This window comes from Polypterus senegalus, chromosome 3 (assembly GCF_016835505.1).
Source record: "Polypterus senegalus isolate Bchr_013 chromosome 3, ASM1683550v1, whole genome shotgun sequence".
NCBI lineage: Eukaryota > Metazoa > Chordata > Cladistia > Polypteriformes > Polypteridae > Polypterus > Polypterus senegalus.
Window position 1 is genome coordinate 153,534,834 of NC_053156.1, and position 21,460 is coordinate 153,556,293.

General features: G+C 36.1%; 1 protein-coding gene across 1 annotated transcript in view; it reads right to left on the bottom strand.

Moving 5' to 3' along the window:
* Positions 1–21,460, bottom strand: part of cebpz (CCAAT enhancer binding protein zeta) — a 73,398-nt gene that overhangs the window by 26,317 nt on the left and 25,621 nt on the right. The window contains exons 6-11 of the mRNA XM_039748095.1: positions 19,032–19,085; positions 16,757–16,859; positions 15,187–15,255; positions 13,943–14,009; positions 9,248–9,354; positions 7,737–7,797 (exon numbers count right to left, since the gene is read on the bottom strand). Coding sequence (XP_039604029.1) covers positions 7,737–7,797; positions 9,248–9,354; positions 13,943–14,009; positions 15,187–15,255; positions 16,757–16,859; positions 19,032–19,085 — 461 coding nt within the window. The remainder of the gene's footprint in view (positions 1–7,736; positions 7,798–9,247; positions 9,355–13,942; positions 14,010–15,186; positions 15,256–16,756; positions 16,860–19,031; positions 19,086–21,460) is intronic.

The window sequence follows — 21,460 nt, forward strand, 5'->3', positions numbered from 1 at the left end:
GTACAGTGAATAGTTTTAAACTGAATTCGACATTTCATTAATTTCATGTCTATGCACCAAGTGGCACTGTCATTGTTCTAATCCAACTTTTAAGTCACAGTGAGAAATTCATTTTCAATGTCTAAAATCTTTCAGCATTTTCAGATCTAGAAAGGAAGACATTTATGGTGACTCTTTAATGATGTTTTCTTTATTACTAATTGGATTCATCCTATGTTTACTGTCGTTTGAAAATGAAAGGCTCAGTACTGTAAGGATTTTATTTAGCCCTAGATAAGCACAGATAGAGAGCAGGAATTTTGAAAATCAGCTCTACTTAATCTAAAGCTTTGCAGTTTATGAAGTGCATGAAATGTTTTGAAAGAAAATTAGAAACTCCTCAGACTGCAATTATGTATTGATCTAAGAGTTTTTACTTTTTGAGATTGAGTACTTTTGCAAGCAGATACTTTTTTACTTTTAAGTACTTTTTAACGGAATTACTTTTTATTTCAGTGAAAGTAAAAAATTTCATGAATTCTACTGTTATTCAAGTTTCATTTCTGAGTATGCTTTTAACCATAAGTTGTATGTGGCTATTAGTGTTGGTTGCCAAACCATTTTTTGCTATTAATTTACTATGTTCACCGTTGACCTTGCTTTCTAAATTTTTCCTTGGAAATTCATAGTGTGGCTAGCTTAGGTGAACCTTTTTTTTTTCCCCCCAGTGCACCATCACAACCCAAACTGTGTACTGTAGTGCCCCACCTCAAAAAGGCACTGCAAGAAGTAGAGGTAAAATAACTTAACATTAAACACACCACAGCCAACACCAAATGGTGTTGTTTTTAAATGTTTAATTATTTCATCAGTGTGCATGTCATAGTCCTGTCGTTTCTTGACTTTTCCTAAATTACTGCACATCAAATACTCATGTAGTTGCAACTCTGAAATTTTATTTAGAAAATGTGACAATATTACCAACACACAAAATGCCATCAAACATTGGTACCCAGGTGTGAATTGTTCTCTCTCTTTCTCCTCTGACTTCCACTTGATTGCTTTTGCATATTCTTTGTACCTCTCCTACCACTGTTGTCAACATTACTAAACATTGTTTTCCAGATGTAAAATTGCTGTCTGTCTTCAGCAAACAAACAGGCCAAAAAAAAAAAAAACATGTAATCCCTTACAGTACACTGTTTTACTATGTGTGATGATGGAAAAAAAAAAACTGAAAACTGCCAGCACTCCCAGTGCTTCAGCTAAATAAAAAATTACTATAAACTTGAAATGGCACTACATATTCTTTATATACCTTGGAATATGAAGTGCACAGCCAGTATGAATTTAAAGGGAAGGGAGAACATGAATAGTATCACATAGTGGATGAAGCAAATAAAGCAGGAATGAAGAATGAATAATGAACAGTGGTTCTCCGGCAAAGTTTTCATAAACATGGCAGACCCGACAATGAATGCAAATGAGAAAATAAATGGTGGGCTTTCCTTGTGAAAATGGAAGGATCGAATGTAATGTGGTACTTGATCATAAGTGAGGGTAATTTAAGGAGAAAAAACACTTGAGTGTGGCTATATTGAAATGTTGTACTGAATTACACACAATCACACACATTGAATCACATATATGGTTTGGTTGCAGATGCATAAACATGATATCTACCGTGTCTGTGAAAAGAGCAAGTGAGCTACATTCACTTGTGGATCACTCCGTCAACAATATACCATCTTGCATTTTCTCTTGTCTCCCACATAAAACTGATGCTAGCTGTGCACTTTGTATATTTAGAACTATATAACTTACGTGGCTCCGCCCGTGTAGTAGTGTAACAGGACAAAATGTATTGCTAGCTAAGTGGAGGCAAGGTACGCTATAACACGTGGCCAGAGGTAGACAGATTCAAACAGAGGCTGGCACGTAAGTGAGGAGGGCCCTGCCCGGCTCCCCACTCCTGACGTCACACTTCCCCTTCCTCTAGGCCTGCAGCCTCTGTCTCGGATTAGCTCTAATATATCGCTCCTGCAAGTGAACTATGATTATTAGTGCGATGAGGAGTCACAAAATCAACCAGAATGTTCAAGCAAATTATAGAAAAAACCTGATGCAAATCAGTTAAGTAGTTCTCTTGTGAAAAGCGGACAGAAAGCTGTTGGATTTTATAGAGATAGATATAGATAGACAGATATACATGGAGAGAGAGAGAGAGAGAGAGAGAAAAGCATGTGTGATGTCACTACACCCAGATTTATAGCCTGCATGAGTTTAAAAAAAAAGTAATTACATTTGAGGAATACATTACCTGATCACAATGAAGAGTATAATAAAAACTAAAACATTGTTGCTCTGCATAGATTCTTTTTATGTTGTGTCTTCACTGCTGAATTAAGCATTCTATGCTCTTCACTGTGTAGCGCAGATCAGTTGGCAACAGGAACAACCCCCAAATATATTCCTTACATCAAAGGGTTTTTAGGTGTTAAACTGTTGTAGTGACAGGAGTGGAAGTTTCAGAGAGAGAGAGAGAGAGAAAGGTCTTGAAGTATTGCGATTTAGAGATTAATTTAATCTCGGGGAAGCATGGTGGTGCAATGGTTACCACTGCTGTCACTCAGTTGTGGTCAAATTTTTTGCCACAATAATCAGCCCAACATAGTTGCAGATGCTTCTCTAGCACTCAGGGACATTTAGACTATTAGACTATTATAATCTACTCAAAATTAATCTAGTTTCTCCTACCCAATTGACTTTGATATACTTCAAGGAGTTCACCAAAATTCCTAAACATTTCTGTATGTTGGTCAAACTTGATGTGAAGCAATTTCAGCATATTTTAGTCATATCCAGTGGCTATATTTTGTGTTTGGTGCATTGTAGTATTATATTTCTGTTCAAATGTGCTGTAACATTAAAGAGCATCAATAATATGAGTTCTATTTCAAGTTAGCACACTGAATGGCTCAGACAGCTACCAGGTGTTTCTTCAAGTACAACTGAAATGGTTTACTGTATATGACAATATTAGAATAGCTGCACGTGTTTTTGTTTATTTATTTTTTTAATGTGTGATCATTTTCTCTAGTGTTTCTTAAACTATTGGATATGTTTGTGTCGCCACATGATTAAAATTAGTTGAGCTTGTCCAAGTGCACATTCTGTGACAAGTGAGGTACAGTATGACCATCTATTCAAAGTACAGTTTAGTGCTGTAGTAGGCAGTTTGAGCCTAAACAATACCACTGACACGTCACAGAGACCTTTTGTTTCTATGGTAATATAAATAGTAACATCAACCTGTGAAACAGTCAAACTGAGATGACTGACAAGCAAAGACATTTATAAGAAAAAGGATGGGGTGACAGAGGAGAGACAATGAAACCGAAAAGCTAATCCCATGAGGAAATAAGGCTGTTATGAGAGCAAAAAGAGGCCCTTCCCAGTATTAGTATAGTGTTCAGTGATTGTATAAATATATAAGGCCTCACTTTTATGCATACAATTGGCTGTGGAGCAATGTTTCTCAATTGTGAGTCTCATAGAGAAAGGAGATACTTATAAGACCCTAGATGACTGCATAAATAAGGAATTTGCTCTCATGAATGACAGAATCTCTTTTATGTAATTTCTAGTTATAGAACTGATAAGGTACAAGGATGTGAGGATTTTTGGGGTGTTATAGAGGGAAAGCAAGTCAATGTGGTGTGAATGTTTATATAGTGCCATGGCAGTGATTTTTGCTAAAAGTAATTTCAGAAGTCATGTACAATTGGTCAGTGCTTCATTGTGTGTTCACCATTACGACAGGCACTATATTTCAGTCAATCTGTAATAGAGGTGTAAAAAAGATTTTGAATTAAGCTTAATGAGCTTCAGCGAGGACAGATCTCTTCTCCTAACAGTATTTAAATGTGGTTCAATACATTTCAATCATTTCGACTGTTTGCCGAATTCTTAATCAAGATTTTTCCTATCATCCATTTAAAATACAAAAATGCATACATTTTTAGGGATAACTTAGGTACACATTTTTAGTTTGTTAAACTGTTAAATGAAAACTGGTATATTCTGAATAATTTACGTAATCATTCAGAAGCATGTATTGTTTATGGTGGATCCTATTGAAAAATGTTGTTTTAAAGAATGTTATTTAAGAGAACTAGGGGGCTCTGCCCTCTGCTCACTTTGCTTGCCAACCCCTGTGTTTGGTTAATCGGATATACAATTTTAAAAGCTGTTTCTTTTCTTTGGAATTGTTTCAGTTTCATTATTTGCACTTTTACAAGCTTCATTAAAAACAATACAGTAGGACCTAGGTTCACAACCATAATTCGTTCCAAAACTCTGGTCGTAAACCGATTTGGTCGTGAACCGAAGCAACTTCCCCCATAGGATTGTATGCAAATACAATTGATCCGTTCCAGACCATACGAACTATATGTAAATATATATATTTAAGTTTTTAAGCACAAATATAGTTAAACCATAGAATGCACAGCATAATAGTAAACTAAATGTAAAAACATTGAATAACACTGTGAAAACCTTGAACAACAGAGAAAACTAACACTGCAATAGTTTGCGCTATAGCGCTACCAACCGCTGGCTAAAAACACTTTTTAAATGAGACAAAAATGAACATTTGAAAAAATCCGTAATTTAATAAACCACCAAGTAAAATAACATTGTTACAATGCACACTACGAACCGATCGCTGGAAACAGAAGTGAAAATAAAATCAAGCCCAGTGCATTCTTTAACTTCCTACCTTAATGCGTCCAGCTCTCTCTTGCGCTGCCTGTGTGTCTGCATCTCGGGCTGCCTCTGTGTGTGTGGCAATCTCTCGCAAGCTGCTCTCTCTGACGCTGCCTGTGCGTGTGTGTGTGTGTGCGTCTCGCGCCTCTCTCGTGCTGCCTGTGTGTGTGTGTGTGTGTGTGTGTGGCGCTCTCTCGTTCCCTCTCTCTCTCTCGCTCACTGCACAGGGAGAGACTGAACATGTACAAACCGAAAGGGAAACTGGCTTGTTTGTATACCGAGTGTGTGGTCGTGAACCAAGGCAAAAGTTTGGCAAACTTTTTGGTCATAAACCAAGTTGTACGTGTACCGAGACGTTCGTGAACTGAGGTTCCACTGTATTTGGATTTACCTTTTCTTCAGGATCGCATTGAATTTTGATTCCGTTTCTGGACATACATTGTGACAACGCAACGTATAACTGCCCGTGAGTGAATATTGTTTCTTTTTCTCTAATAAATAATCCGACTTTTTCTAATGTTTGTCCCTGTGATTTGTAAATTGTCATAGCAAAAGCTATTCTTACGGGAAACTGTAAACATTTTAATATGAATAGCATATCAAGATCTCCTTTGGTGTCTAATGTTATTTGCGGAATATATACTGCATTACCTTTCTTTTCGTCTGTTTAAATGTGCATCGCTTCTCAGTGATCATAAATATACACCTGACCGAATTGTGTTTTCTTTGAAATTAAACCTGTCGTTGCTTTAACTGTTGCGGGACCACAGATTCTCATAGCATATGGTCCATAATTTCTCTTTTTTAGCGCTAATGTGATCTTTATCTTGTTTTGATACTTCAGAATTTTTCTGCTTTTATATTCTGTAACTTGCTCTGTATGTATATCGCGCCTATGTTTTTTTGTGTCTTTTGAATTCCACTGTTTTCATTATCTCTAAACTGCTCTGCATGTATTTCACCCCCTCGTTTTTTGAGCATCTTTCGTGACTTTTTACTTTGTTTTCAACTCTTTGCCTTTTATTTCTGACCTCGCTTTGTCCTGCTATTTTTTCTAATTACACCTGGTCCTGATGATTAATTTCCTTTTGTTTGCGCTAATATGATCTTTACTAGCTTTTTTTTTTTTTTTAAATACTGTAGCGACCTCCGCATCCCACTCGAAAAGAGAAGAAGTAAGAAAAACAGACTGACGTAATAAAGTGTCACAAAAGTTTTACTTGAACAATCGCTGACTTCGTAACCCCAAACACAACTTTCTAGCACCCTCTCCAACCCCTCCTCCCCCGGGTCTAGCCCCCCCCTTACCGCATCAATCAATATCCCGCTATCAGTCTTTCATGCTATACTCCGCCCTCCCTCAATCGGACCTAACAATCACTTAAAAAAAGGCTTCAACCTGGCTGGGACGCTACAATACTTTCGAATTTTACTGCTTTCATATTCTTTACCTTTCTCTGCATGTGTAGCGCCCCATCGTTTGTTTGAGCCTTTTGAATTCCACTGCTTTCATAATCTCTTATCTGCCATTTTTTCTCTCTTAACGCTTTTGGGTCGCTTTTTTCCACGCTGCTCTTTTTTTGCTTAGTCGTTGACATTTCATCTAGAACGTATTGTCCTTATACGCTTTATATGTGCTGAGAGCACAGGATCTATATGTGCTACGTGCCCTTACACAACTGACTATTTCATGCTCTTATTTGATATTGGTGGTAAGTAGGGTGTGTCTTGCAAGAATCTCATGTTCTACGTCCCCGCGAGATGGTTCTGGGACAATCTCTTGGCACCAAGTCTCATGTTTACGGTCCCCGCGAAACGCTCCGTGGCCAGTCTCTTTTGTCTTATGGGTCTTTTAAGTGTCTTCCGAGAACTTCCAAGAAGACGACATCTCGTTGCTCTGCTTTTCCTTTTTTTTTTCTTTTATAACAGAGAGATGTAAATAAATTTCACTAATTACTTTCCTTATCTGGTGACCAAGTTAAGTGACCATTCATATTATCCTTTCAATAATCATTATTTCCTTGTGATGCACCCATTAAAAAAGAAAAAAATATATTTCTCAGCTTAGGTAAACCACTATACTAAGTATTTACACTGACAGTTTTATCCCTCAGAAATCTATGTCCTTTTATGAATGATAATTGTTGTTTTATTTGCAATGTTTGCTTTCCACTTTTCTTTAGTAAAATTCATTTGTAAAATAAGTCTGTAGGGAAAGAAATAATCTACAGTTTTTTGTATATGTATGGCTCTGCTGTCATTTTAGCAATAATCCCCTACCTGGGTCTCAGTATATTATCGATTTGGGTCCACAGATTAAAAAATTTAAGAAACCCTAATTTAATCCTTCCGGACACGTAATATTTTAAGACCAGTCAGAGAGATATCTACTAATGTTAAGCCTGTAGCAGTCCTTTTACTTTTACTTGACCTGCAGCAAAATTCTGTGAATGTGGGTCTTCACTTCTTCATTGTGTTGTTTAAAACAGAATGGTTGCAAAAAAGCATTTCTGAACTTTATTGCCCTGTTTTACTCCGCTTCCACCCCCAAATTCCTCTTGGGCTGTATGCTTGTTATCAGCATGAGCCCCTGCAAGTTTCACTTCAATGTGAGAATATCTTCACAAATCTGGCAAGGCAATGCAATGTGCTACTAAATGAAATCCAGTGCTTTGCAGACAACACCGCAAAAAAAAACTTAACCAGCATTTCTGAACTGTGATCCCAGTCTTTTTTATGATGTCTTCTTGTAGCCCACATTTTAGTACTGGTATAGAACATATTTTTTATAAAGTAGTTAGTAAACAATTTACTTCATGATTTGCCTACTTAAGAATTATGTAAATAAATTTAACATTACTAATGAAGAATGCACAAAGAAATGTATCTAAACCATTTATGTTAAAAACAATTAATTAACTTATATATTAAGTAACACTTCAGTCACAAATGGAAGTTTAGAGGTAGTAGATATTAATAAAAAATACCTTGCAAAATCCAGCTCAATATTTTTCACATCTTTGCAGTAATCATTACCTTCATACGCATCTGAAGGAAAAAAATAAATTTTGTAAACAGGATAAGAATCCAACAGGTAATATTATTTGTTGAACTAAATCACTCTCAAGACCTGGAGATCCTGGAAGAACTTAAACATTATTGAACTGTATTTTCACAGATATATAAATGTGTACTTTTAAATGCATCTTGCACACCTTTACATTTTAACAATGTAATTTTTTTAAATTATATATATATATATATACACATACATATACATACATACACACACACACACCTCAAACCCTAACCTGAAACTACAATAAAATTTAAATATTTGCTTAAAACAGGGATGTCCAACTCCGGTCCTGGTGGGCCGCAGTGGCTGCAGGTTTTCATTCTAACCATCTTCTTAATTAGTGAGCCATTTTTGCTGCTGATTAACTTGTTTTTCGTTAGTTTTAACTGATGTGACTCAGACCCCTTAGTTCTTTCATTATTGTTTGGCTGCTCATTATGAAAAAAGAAACACAAAACAAGATGCCACATGACCAGCTAACCTGAAAATAAAGAGAGGTGAAGGTCTTTGTCATGTTGGTCCGCTCAGGACACCAAACCATCTTGACGGTGGTCTTAGAAAAAATGGATACCAACAATCTGCTGTGGCAGAATGAGAGCAGCAACAAGCCATGATATTCAGTAATGGCTCTAATTAACAGCAAAAAATGGCTTCTCATTAAGAAACGGGTTGAAGTGAAATTGGCTCGAGTTTGACATTCCAATTTAGCTGGTCATCTGTTGGCACGTTTCACATCTCATTTCTGTTTGGCTGCCATTTAATGAAGAAACTAATCAATTCAGGAGGACTGAATCCTTAAAAACAGGGCTATTAAAATGAAGAAGAAAAGGAGTTAATTAGTAGCGAAAATTGCTCATTGCTTAGGAAAAGGGTTAGAATGAAAACCACTGCGGCTCACCACGACCATAGCTGGACACCCCTGGCTTAAAATATTCATTATCTTAATAAAGATATCCACAATCCACAGCATCTAAACAATGCAGATCTTTATAATCATATAATGTACATTTTCTTTCATGCAAATAATCCATCAGTAAGGCACTTTCTTTAAACAGAAATGATCAGTTATCCTACAGTTTATGGTAAGGAAGCAGATGACAGGACTAAAAATCAATCAAAAACAGATCAGAACTGTTACTGCCTTAACAAGTTTGATATATCTAAATTATAAACATATTAGTAAGTTTAAATCTACCTAACATAATCTGTAAATCTCAAGATGAGTACAGCAAATTTAGAGTTTTTGCAATGCTCAAGACTACTACAATATCATATTCATCTTATAGAATTTAGACAGTTTAATCATATTTATTATGCCACTCAGTAGCCCGTCAGTGAGATATTAAACAAAATTCTTGTATTTAGTACTAGGTTATAAATTTGTACAAAACGATTTAAAAAAAAAAAAAGAGTACATACCCAAGATCTTCTCAAATTCATCATCATCCACATCGTCCACACTCTCGTCATCCCCACCTCTTGAAGGCCTACGTAATAACATCTCAGTACTACGTTTTTTGAAATATCTGGAAAGACAAAACCGTTAATTTTTAAAAACACATCAGGTATTTTAACAACCTCTTTTCTTACAAATATTACAAAGAGCATTTCATTAACTTTATTAAAATTATTAAATGAGAAAATAGTGTTCTGTAAAGACAACTAGGTAACAAAATGTTTTTCAAGACTCTAAAACCCCATTTACATTTAATATTAGACTGCCAGTCTGTATAATATATCAGGTTTTCCCCTCTTTTAACTGCCAGTAAACACTGTGGCAGACAACCACACAAATAACCCACCATCCTCCTAGGCTGTGTCGCAGTCAAGGAGTTGGAGTCGGCAGAGACCATTTTGGGTACCTGGAGTTGGGGTCGGAGTCGGAAAAAATGTATCCACTCTGACTCCTAATAAATTTAAATTGTAATGAAAAAAATAGAGCAAGTTCAAATGGCCCATTTCAAAAACAACAGTCATAATTAAGTACTTCTCCGATGTAAGAATAAAGCCCAGTGCATAGTTGTTTTACTACTAGTGTGAGGTTAAGATGAGTTATTATACAACCTGGCATTCACATATTGTAATCTGGATTATGGTACATTACAGGTTGTAGGTGGAGGTGTGTGCTATGGCCTGATGTGTGTTCAGGGGTTTTGTTTAAACTGGCCAATATGGTAGAGAGTCAGCTTCCTAGCCAGTAGTTCTGTGGTTAAATGACGTGTATATTACCTTCCTTCAATCAACATGGAAAATACATTAGCATACTAAATACAGAGGAGTCAGAATCAGAAGTACCGGAAACTAAGGAGTCTGAGTCGAAGGATTTATCTACCAACCCCAAAGCCCTGCCATCCTCTTCAATTTTTGTCAGACATAACTCATAAATTGCATGATCTCAGGAGATTTATTTAGTCTTTGAGTATTTAGTGGATCAGATTACGTTAGACAACTTGTTCTGATAGCATGGGATCTTGCTTTTAATCTGTCCATTTTTCATTTTCTAAACCTATTTATTCTAATGGGTAAGGTCATAAGAAGCGCAAACCTTTTTGAACTATTTTTACACACACATCAACTTAACAGGAAACCTGAACCAGAGTCTAAGCACTGAGAGACTGTTACTCATGAATGAAATTCTATAGGAATTATGTTGTTAGATTTAATTTGACCCCATTCTTTTTTACTGCAGAGGCTGGAAAATTACACTGGGCTCACAGGCACGCTATTTGCCCGATTTAGTTTTTAAATTATCAAATCATTACCAGTACGGACTGAGATGTGCTGATAGTACTAGATCTTTATACTCAGAAGTTAAATATGATGTTCCACAGGGCTTAGTGTTGGGATCTTTACGGTTTTTACTTTAATTTCTTCCATTAGGGAACTATCATTAAGAAACAGAACTAAAATTTTCCACTAATTTTCTTTTAGACCAAATGAAGCTTCTCCAGTACTGCCCTTAATTGTGTCAGTGAGTTGAAGTGGATGGATGAGAACTACTTGTCTCTGAATAGAGAAAAAAACAAATGTTAGTTATTAGAGGGAATGATGCTGATCACAACATTGTTACTCTTTAAGTTGGAATCACCATTAGTTTTACCGAATCCACATGCAACGTAAGTGTTATTTTTGACACTAGTAAGTCATTTAAAACAAACATTACAAGACTATCCAAAACATATTTTTCCATCTTAAATATGCTGGAAGATTGAGACTTTTCTAAATATGCAATATACTGAGAAATTAATTCATGCATATTTTTCTAGAAGGTTTGACTACTATAATGTATTATTCACAGGCTGTTCAAATTGTTCTTTATACAGCTTTCAGTTAATTCAAAATGCTGCTGCAAGAATCATTACACAAACAAGAAAATACAAACACATAACTTCATTTCTCAAGTACTTACACTGGCTTCCAGTTAAGCTTAGGGCTGATTTAAAAAATCATCCTTTTAACTATAAAGCCTTACATAGCCAGGGCCCTGCTTACTTATCTGAACTTATCATTACTTACAAACTAGAGTGCACACTGAGATCTAAAGATGTAAGCCTACTTAAGATAGCATTGCCAAGATTAATAAAATAACAGTTGGGGTTTACCTTTACATTTTAGGATTCTGAAGTTGTGGAATGATCTTCCAACTGGCCCCATTTCATCAAGTACAGTAAGTAATGGACAGATACTGATGGTTTCCATTTATGTTTAATCAGTTTCTATGTTTTTAACTGTCTTTCAAGAAATCTGCATTTATATGTGAACCAGTTCTCTATTTACTAATTAGTATAGTCTATACTTGCATTTTAAGTGTGAAAACTTGGTGAAGAGCACTATAAATTTTTTTTAAAAAATAAATAAATAAAAAGTATTGTAGGAAGTTTCAAACAGTAATCCCTAACTTCTTGTGTCAATGGGGTATAAATATATGAGGTGGCACAGAGGCCAAATTCCCAGATAAGAGGATGTTATAATCAGTTTGTTATAATATTAAGTTTAATGTCACTGTCTCTGTGCACACTGTTATGGATGGATTCATTCATACAGGCAGACCAAGTATGGTACACAGGGGCTAGGCTGCATTTAGAAACCATTAGCCTAGCAGTTCGGAGAATGAGACAAACTGCAGTGTGAGCATTGCGCTATTCTTGTTGGAGGTGGGGTTTGAGCTTTTACTGTCCTTGTTTGGAGACCAGAGAAGACCAGCACGTGAAGCAGACAGTATATAAGGCTTTAACTGCTGCCAAACCCTTTGAAGCCTATGGATGGATGATGTCATCCGTCCGGAAAAACCTTTCAGTGCAGTGACGAAAATGGCAGACTCTATAGATCAAGATCATACCTTGATATTATCTTATTAGGACTTCCTTTTGTCTGTTATACCGCATAAAATCGTCATTAAAGAAATATGTATAATTCTCTCATGTGATTCTTTGTTTGTACCGCTGTAATCACTATGGGAGGGATATCGCCTTTTAATATCATATCTCTATATTTTCGGTTACTAAAATGCCACAATTTAAAAGAACTTATTCCAACAAGGGAGCTTTTGCTTCTAAAGGAAACAGAGGACACACAATCCAAATGAGATAAAAGAGTGTTTAGCCCTTCATAAGTCATGGAATGGCTATAAAAATAGTTTTTCGCCTGAAAGTGCCCATATTTTCAGTTAGGGTAATAAAGAGTAAGTTCAGATCAACTGGAACTTTTACCAGATTACTGGAAGAGGACATAAGTTTATTTTACCATCCTTTATACTGTGCATGGGGGTTAAGATAGGTTTGCAGAAATACAGAAAGAAGTAGCATCTCTAAGTAGCAAGTCTCCAAAACTACCATCAGGCATACCAGAAAAGCCTTTCCTATTATTTAAACACAAACATCAGCACCTGGAATTTGCTAAACGTTACTTGAACTTTGACTGGAATCATGTTTTGTGGCCAAGCAAATTAAAAAAATGTAGCTTTTGACAACAAGCACTCAAGATGCGTTTTTCATAAAAAGAAGGATGGCTATGCTGAAAAGAAGTTGATCCCCAATGTCTAGTATGGTGGAGGCTCTGCAATGTTCTGGGGCTTTTTTCATGTGAAGGCTTTGGAAACCTTGTTAGGACACAAGGCATCATGGAATCCATGAAATACCAAAACATTTTAAAATGAAAGTCTGGCTGCCTCTGCGAAAAGCTAAAACCAGGTCATCGTTGGATCTTCCAAAAACACATGTCTAAATTAGTAGAAAAATTGTTAAAGGAACACAAAATCAAGCTTCTGCCACGGCTATCTCAGTCCCTGGACCTAACCCCATTGAAAACCGGTGAGATGAGCTGAAGAATAGAGGGCACAAGATAGGACCCTAGGCAATCTGGAGAGATTCTGTAAAGAGGAATGGTCTGAAACTGCCTGCTCTACATTCTCCAGCCTTACAAGAGAAGACTCTGATCTGTTTTATTGAAAAAGGAAGGGTCTACAAAATATTAAAATGCAGGAGTGCCAATACTGTACATGTGACATGTGATTTAAACAAGAATTAGTTTTTGATAAGGAATTATTTTTTCACAGAATAAAAATTTACTTCAGTTAAATAATGGATTCTGTAATTTTTTTTCAGTGCAAGATTAAGGTAAATCACCAAAAGGTGAATTTTTATAAACTCATCTTTTCCTGGGTACCTATAACTACACCATAATCCCAAGAATAATTAGAACCACTGGCAGGACTTTTAATTTCTCTGTATTTTTAGATTTATAATGAGAAAAAAATATGTTCAGCAATTCTGGAAGTACTTTTGCCTGTGGTAAAAATGTTTTTAGACTATGTAACTTGAAAACAAATGAATGGATTAATTCTTAAGAAAATCTGTGGATACACTGCACTTGTGTGTCTTATGAGCTAATTAGGTTTAGGTTGAATTCCAACTATTCACCTTCAAGCCTTTATAGTTCAAAAATATTTGAAGCCAATGCCAACAACAGTCACATCACTGCTCAAAGATTCCCAAAATTTTGCATATGCACTATGGACTTTAAAATAAAGAAATCTGATTTTTGGTCAACACAAAAAGTTCAAATAATGCTGTACTCACTGCAGCCAAATCTTAAATGTTAGCTATGTGCACTTACCGATGAAAAAACACTTCATCAGCTGGAATCTGGCTTTCAGGCTTTTCAAGAAATTGCTGACTATTCACTGCCAAATGGGGGAAAAAAAAAAATCAGTTATCAAAATACAGTCATTAGGTTAGTAATTTCAAAGTGAGAAATATTGTTTAAAGAAAGATGGTCTTTTATGCAAATTTCCTTCTAAATATATGAACTTTGAAGCATATTCTGTCACAAACACACTTTTTAAACAAGAAACATTCTGTACATTTGACTGCTCGTTATCTATGAAACTACTTCCTAGCACCACATTTATGCTATTACAAAAGCAATATTATTTAGAGTACAAGACTGAAATCTTTTCCACTTCATTCTGAGTTCAAATTACTGTACTTTGCAAATGTGGCAATAACACAGCAAACAAAGTTTGGCATTAAAATGTCCCAATACATACCGTCACTTCTAATGAAAGGTTGGAACAAATGCGAAAAAAAGTTGTATTACTCTAAAAAGCAAATGTAATAATGCATAGGAATACTCCGATTTAGGATTCTAAATGGGTATGAAATTTGAGCCTGAAGGCCCAAACCATACCCGAGTTTGGCTTATATTACATATTAAAACAACTGACACTGGCCATGGAAGAAACTTACAATTCAGATCACAGGATAAAGCCATTTACTTTGAATGAAGCATACGAAAAATACAACCAAACACACCATAGAAACACATATCAGTGGTGACAACACAACAAAGAGTTATTCATGTGTAGCTTCTACTAGCTTTTCAAATATCTTCTTCCTGAAATTGTGTACATTGTTTTTAAATTTGTTAAAAAAATAAGGAATCCTACAGTACCCAGACATGCAATTAACCTTACCAAGGAAACATCACATATCACATTTATCATCTGCTAGCCAACTTTATATCAGATGGCAAAAACATTTCCAAAGTAGTTGGCTAACTCATTATATTTTAGTGGCTTTCAGTCATTCCTTTATACTTTATATAATTACATAATGTTTAAATCACTTCTTCCATTGTAGGTAATATTATACTGTACATAAGTTCTTTCTCAAGAATTCAGAAAACATACTAATCAGTCTATCTACAAAAATACCTCATTGACATACACATGTCTATGATGAAATAGCATTAATTTACATAGCAGAATGTAATTATTGCTTAGTAGTACATATGAAAGTCAGATGTATAATGAAAACACAGAACAATATTTATAACTTTTAAATGAAAAAGAAACTTACCAGGTAAGGAGCGTACATTACTCATGGACAGCTTCTGTTTAGGTTTCATAACAATGCTATCAGTATTTTCTATGAAAAATGGTGAAATGCAAATGTATTAATATCAGCTTATGTAATTTTACTCACAGGAATTCTAAAATATGTAAACAAATAAAAAAAAAAGTAACAATTCTGAAAATACCTTTAGAATATTATATATTCTTGAATACAATAAAGCAGAAAATCCCAATTACATAACAAATACAATTTAATTACACATAATACTACTTATAATTAAAACTTAGTGTGAGAAACTAGTGTCTTCGTAATCTACACAGCAATGCATAAAAAGAATGAATGAACACTTCTTATAATATTCCTAACACCATATTTTATCTACATTGAGATCTATGAGGGCTCTTCTGAAGAGAAATGAGACACCTAATGTGGCTACGCAACTTTGCATGCATGCTGATCTCCAGTGACAATGCAATATTTCATTGGTTTTGACAGATGTGTGTGTTGGACTTTCAAACAGTCTAATGTTCAAGACAAATGTAGACAATTAAAAAAAAAATTTTTGATCGATATTGAAGATTTGTCAAATTATTTCAATATGAATAAATTTGAAAATTTCTCCACTTATAACCATTGTCCTGCATACTTAATCAACTTTAATATGATGTGTCACTTTCTTTCCATAGTTAAGCGGTTTAGAAATTTCACTTTAATGAATCTATGCATATTAATTGAATTAAATTATTTCTTTTATGGGTGCTCCACAATTTTATTTTTAGTCACATATAACCAATAAAATCTTAGTATAAGATTTTTTTTAAATAACATATTGTACTATAACTAAATCTAGGTCTACATTTAAAATTGTCATTCAGATACTAGATACAAGTTTTTTTTCCGTCATTATTGAAGACAGTGTAGTATTATATAAAATTCACAAGCCCACTTAATCCAACTCAGGGGCACATAGCAAGGGCTGGAGACTCTCCAAGCAGTACTGAGCAGAGGAGAGGAAACAGCCCTGGATAGGACACCAGTCCACCACAGGACCCATTAAGGACACCAGTCATAATGATTTTAAAAGCAAGTTAAAATATACATTTACAAATAGGCATGAATCACCTCAACTTGGTTGGCCATAAATCGGGGCATGACTGTATATTTATTATGTGTTACTACTTTACCAGTTTTAAAATGCAAGATGGAAGTGATGCAAGGAAAATAATTCACTTTAAAATAGACTTCAAAATGCACTTTAAATGCAATCTACTGTGCACTTAATATAGAATGACTGTTACTGTGCATTTTATTGAATAATGTGACATATTCTGGGAGATAGTGTGACATATTGCAAAATGAAAAAAATGAAAAACAAAAATAATCAGGAAGCCTACATTTGTAGAATATCAGAAACGATGCATAGTAGAATTCTGAAATGTTGCTGTTTCAATTGCCTTTTCTTTGATTAGAAGCACTTTTTGAAAACAAGTTTGTTCTTCTTTCAACAAGGCAATCTACTAATTTATATCAACAATTGTTAATAAAACAGCTTACAATAAACAAGCCTTCATACCTTTGCCACGATTTTGTTTAGGATTCCTGAATACAAACCGATCCAAAAACCGTATGAGAGTAAAGTCATGCAAAGGATCACCAGAGTATTGGATAAAGTCACCCTGGGATAAAGGAAAAGGAAAAAAAAAAAAAAAAAGAATAAATCTAGAAATGTGGTTCAAAAGAAATTAGAGCAATAGAAATTAACATACCATGTTCCTAACAACATTTATATTTAATACACAGTACTGCATTTATAAAAGAACCTCAACTTGTTTGGATTTTATTTTATAAACATTGGCGATTGAATATAAAACAGAAGGAAAAGAATGCAAAAATTAAAATTACTGTGGCACAATTTTTTCCTTGTATGGTACAAAAAGGAGCAAGTCAAGTCAAGTCAAGTTGGGGTGCATGCACTGGTACAGTGCACTGCCGCACCCACTACACGACGAAACAACTCAACAAAAATGAACAAGATACATTATCTACCTTCTTTGCTCCATTTCACTGTCATTCTCGTGAATGGTGATGTACCTCATGTACTTTTGCTTTGTTTAATTGGCATGGGGTGACTTTTTTTTTTTATTTGAAGTGATGCGACAGCCACTTAACACACTTCTTTTCATTTCCAAAAAAAACCTGACCTTTAACTGGCTTTCATGCAAAATGACCTGTCAATCAACAGTGTCCTCACACTGTAAACAGAAAAAACTGGAAAGGTATGAAGTTGTACAGGGCAACTCTAAAAATGCCAACAGCACATGGTTGCATCACTAATATATATGCCTCAGTAGCTGTTGACCCCTGAACCCGCAGACAACATGCCAAAACATCAGGTAAAAAGTCCCAATAATTAATTTATTATTATAATAATGTGCACAAAGCACCTCCACAATACTCCAAAAATCAATAACAATAAATCAACAATAACCAGTCCTCCACTCCCAGCAGCTCCGTCACACTCCCACCCAACTCCGGCTCAGTCTGCTGGGTTTTCCCATTGTCCTTTTATAGTCCTTGACCCAGAAGTGCTTCTGTCCATGTAATTCTATAGCACTTCTGGGTCAGATGAACTCTCCATTTTTTTCAGCCCGGAAGTACTTCATTTCTTCCGTCCCCATGACTAGGGAGTACTTCCAGGCTATATGGAAAATACAACTCCCTGTGCCTCCCTTCAGCGTTCCCTGGCAGCCCCCACGGTATCCAGCAGGTGCTGTGAAGTAAAACTCAAATGTCCATGATGCCCTGTGGGAATTTGGGGCCCCTCCATGTGCAGGGAGGACTCCATCTAGTGGTGAGGGGGTATTGGCCGAGGCACCCAGGAGGAATGGAGGAGGGCTCACACCTCCCCCAGACCACGTGGGGGTGACCGCACTGGTGCCTTTGGAGGCCAGAGGTACAGAGCTTTGAAGCTCAACCCTGTATGGACCCGTGGTCACTGCCAGGGGGTACCCCAATGCCTTTGGAGCCTTGGACCTCAGCACTTCCGCCACACCCGGGGGGAAGAGGATCGGGGACACCCGGTGTGCTTCCGGTTGCACAGCAGGCACTTCCGCCACACTGGGGAGAGCCAGTGGAAGATTGCCGGGAGATACCTGGAGCACATCCGGGTGATTATAAAAGGGGTTGCCTCCCTTTGTTCGTTGGCTGGAGTCGGGAGAGAAAAGAAGGACAAGGTCTTGGAGGAGGCAAGGAGGTGGCCTGAAGGGAGAAGGCATTGATTTGAGTGGCCTGGACTTTGGGGACTTGTAGGGGTTTGTGTGTACTTGTAAATATTAGTAATGTATAAAAAACGTGTTGTGGGTGATTTGAATGTGTCTGCCTGTCTATGTCCGGGTCCTCTTCCACTATATATTATATATCCATTATCCAACACGTTATATCCTGACTATAGGGTCACGGGGGGTCTGCAGGAGCCAATCCCAGCCAGCAACACACACACACACACACACACACACACACACACACTTATACACTCCTCAAATGTTAAAACAAATTTTTTTTTAACTATAACAAACACTAAAACATCTGCAAAGATTGTGAAATTTCTAGATACAAGAGATAGACTTAGTTCACTTTAAGGCACTGAAAGCCTACAAAGCAGACAAAAAGAGAATGTAAAGACTCTCCACAGACAGTGGTCATTGGCGGGATCTGTGAGGCATCATCACTGATTTTAAATAAACTGCTTGTTGTCTTCACGTTTTAAAAATGTACAGTATATACTGTAAGGAAAGTTAAAATAACATAATTAGGAGTATTTTTAAAATACGGAATTGTTTTCAACGTACCTGTAAAATAGTTCTGGCAAAAAGAGCAACAGATGGATGGAAATGTCTAGAAAGCTGTTGGGGGGGGGAAAAAAACTTTATAAGTTAAACCAATTGGAGGTTAATGGCAGATAAAAGTTGTTAAATAGTTATTAATTTTATCCAACTTGGAAACTACTCTATAGACACCAAAATTAATGTATTTCTCCTTAAAAATTACTTTTTCATTAAGCTTTTCTTAATCATATCCCGTTATTAACCAGTTTTTACAAAAATGGCACTTTTGATCATTTAACATAAAATCACATAAGTAACTGTCCCATCGAGCCATTTAAAGCTAGCCAATAACTAACTGGTAAGTAACAGAGCCTGTGTGTTGGTGACATTTACAAACATGTCCTCAATGCCACAACACTCAGAACACTTAACATGCCGACTAACATTAGCAGTCTTTAAGAGGTCTACATGGTGGTTATAAATAATGCTCAACAACCTGTCAGCTAGGTACTATAACATCAATTAATATCTGTTAAACACTCAATATCAAAACTATTACACATAATGCTATTGTTACTCCATTAAACTACTTGCTTTAGTGTAGTAGCAGTTGAAGTAACATCTTACTGGAAGAGAAACAAATTTAGATTTCCAAATACACCTGCAACTAGTATAGCATAAGCTGCTTCTTCATACTTTTTGTTTTGTTTGTTTTCTGTGCTCCTGTCTGGAAATGACTTGAAGCAATCTCTCCGATTATTAATGGAAAATTATCCCAAGAGGAGACTGTCAACGGTGTTAATTTGACGATTCCTGAAACAACAATAACCTCTAGAGCTTTGTTCTGTTCAAGAGGTTGTGATATGCCGGGTTACACTATGGTTATGATTAGGGTTGAGGGAGAGGGCTTCTGATTCAAGTCAAGTAAAACAAGTGACAAAAATGTGCAATCCAGTTGGCTGTCCAGTGGAGTTCCATAATTGCAGAGGTCTTCAGCCCCCAAAGGACCCCGGCACAGTGCGTGATCTGCATATAGGAAGGGGCACCACAGGACTAAGCACTGTATCACCATTTGTTAGATACTGTAGGCTGGCTAGAATAGCAAATAGTCCAGTGTTACAATGCTTCTCACCTTTTCAATCATAAAATTAGTTTTTTCTTGAAAACTAAGGACCACTTTTATATTTAGTTCTTGGATGCTCTCTGCATCCAGTGCAGTTAATTCTCTGAATTGGTTATGATGACATCCCCTCCCTGCAGCTATTGCTACTTTGCTGAATATCCTCTGTATCTATTTCACAAAAAAAAAACAAAAAATAAAAAAACAACAACTTCTTCCAGTATTCGAGAAGTTATTTTCTTTTTATTTTTGTCATAACACTAGTTTTTTATAATTAATTTCACTTGTAGGTGATAATGAAGCAGTAGTGGAATGGTTTTCCATGTCCTATCCTGCTTTTTTTTTATCCATAACAAAGTATACATTAATTATTTTATTTAAAATTGCCATAAATGACGAGTGGATATGATTAAACTTTGGCATTCTTGCCCTCACTGTCCCAGTCGCTTTACAACTAATAATATTGTTTCTCTTGCTTGCTTTTATGGTCTTGCTGCACAAATTCGGTATATTGCTCAGTAGTGGGTGTGTGCATGCTGACCCATTAACCAAGAGTGGTGAATGGAGAATGAGTACAATATTCTCAAGAGAAGGTCACATACACGATGAAGAGATGAACTTCAAATATTTTTGCATTTCCTCCTTGTACTTTGATAATATATTGGGTCATACTCAGACCTTCCTTCATTATTCTGGCATCCGCATAACCAGCCTCTCCTTGGAATTCTCCATTTAAAGTACACAACGTGACACCTGCATCACTGCACAGATCAAAAAGTTGTTGCACAACAAGCAGTAAAAGCCCAGCACTTGTTACTGCGTCTGACATTTTAGCTGCACTACCTTTGCAACCAGGTCAAGTATAAACCACACTTTAGAAGAAGGTTATGCCAGTCAGGCATACTATAAGTAATCGTCTTTAAAAGCAATCAAAGTTAAGATAGTACATGAAGAATTCGGTCTTTTGTTTTTATTAAAATGATTTTGATATGGAAAATAATGCATGAACCAAATATTCAAAACTTCAGACAGTTGCCAGGCTTTAAAAATCAGGAAATAAAACCTGGTAGTCCAAGGTGACCAGACTACCGATTTATCCACCTGTATGTTCGTTATACTTTTTGCACCAACAGCTGATAATTGTTTCTTGCAAGCAACCATGTTTATAAATTGTTTATAAGTAAAGCAAGTAATACGTGTTTCAAAATCTCGTCCAGTTCATCCTAAAACTCCTTCTGCTTAAGACAAGCAGCCTGCTATTCCATCCCCCCACCGTCGCAGAAAGTTCACAAAGCTTCTCCCAGCTCATGCCTTGTTTGATTATCTGGGAGTG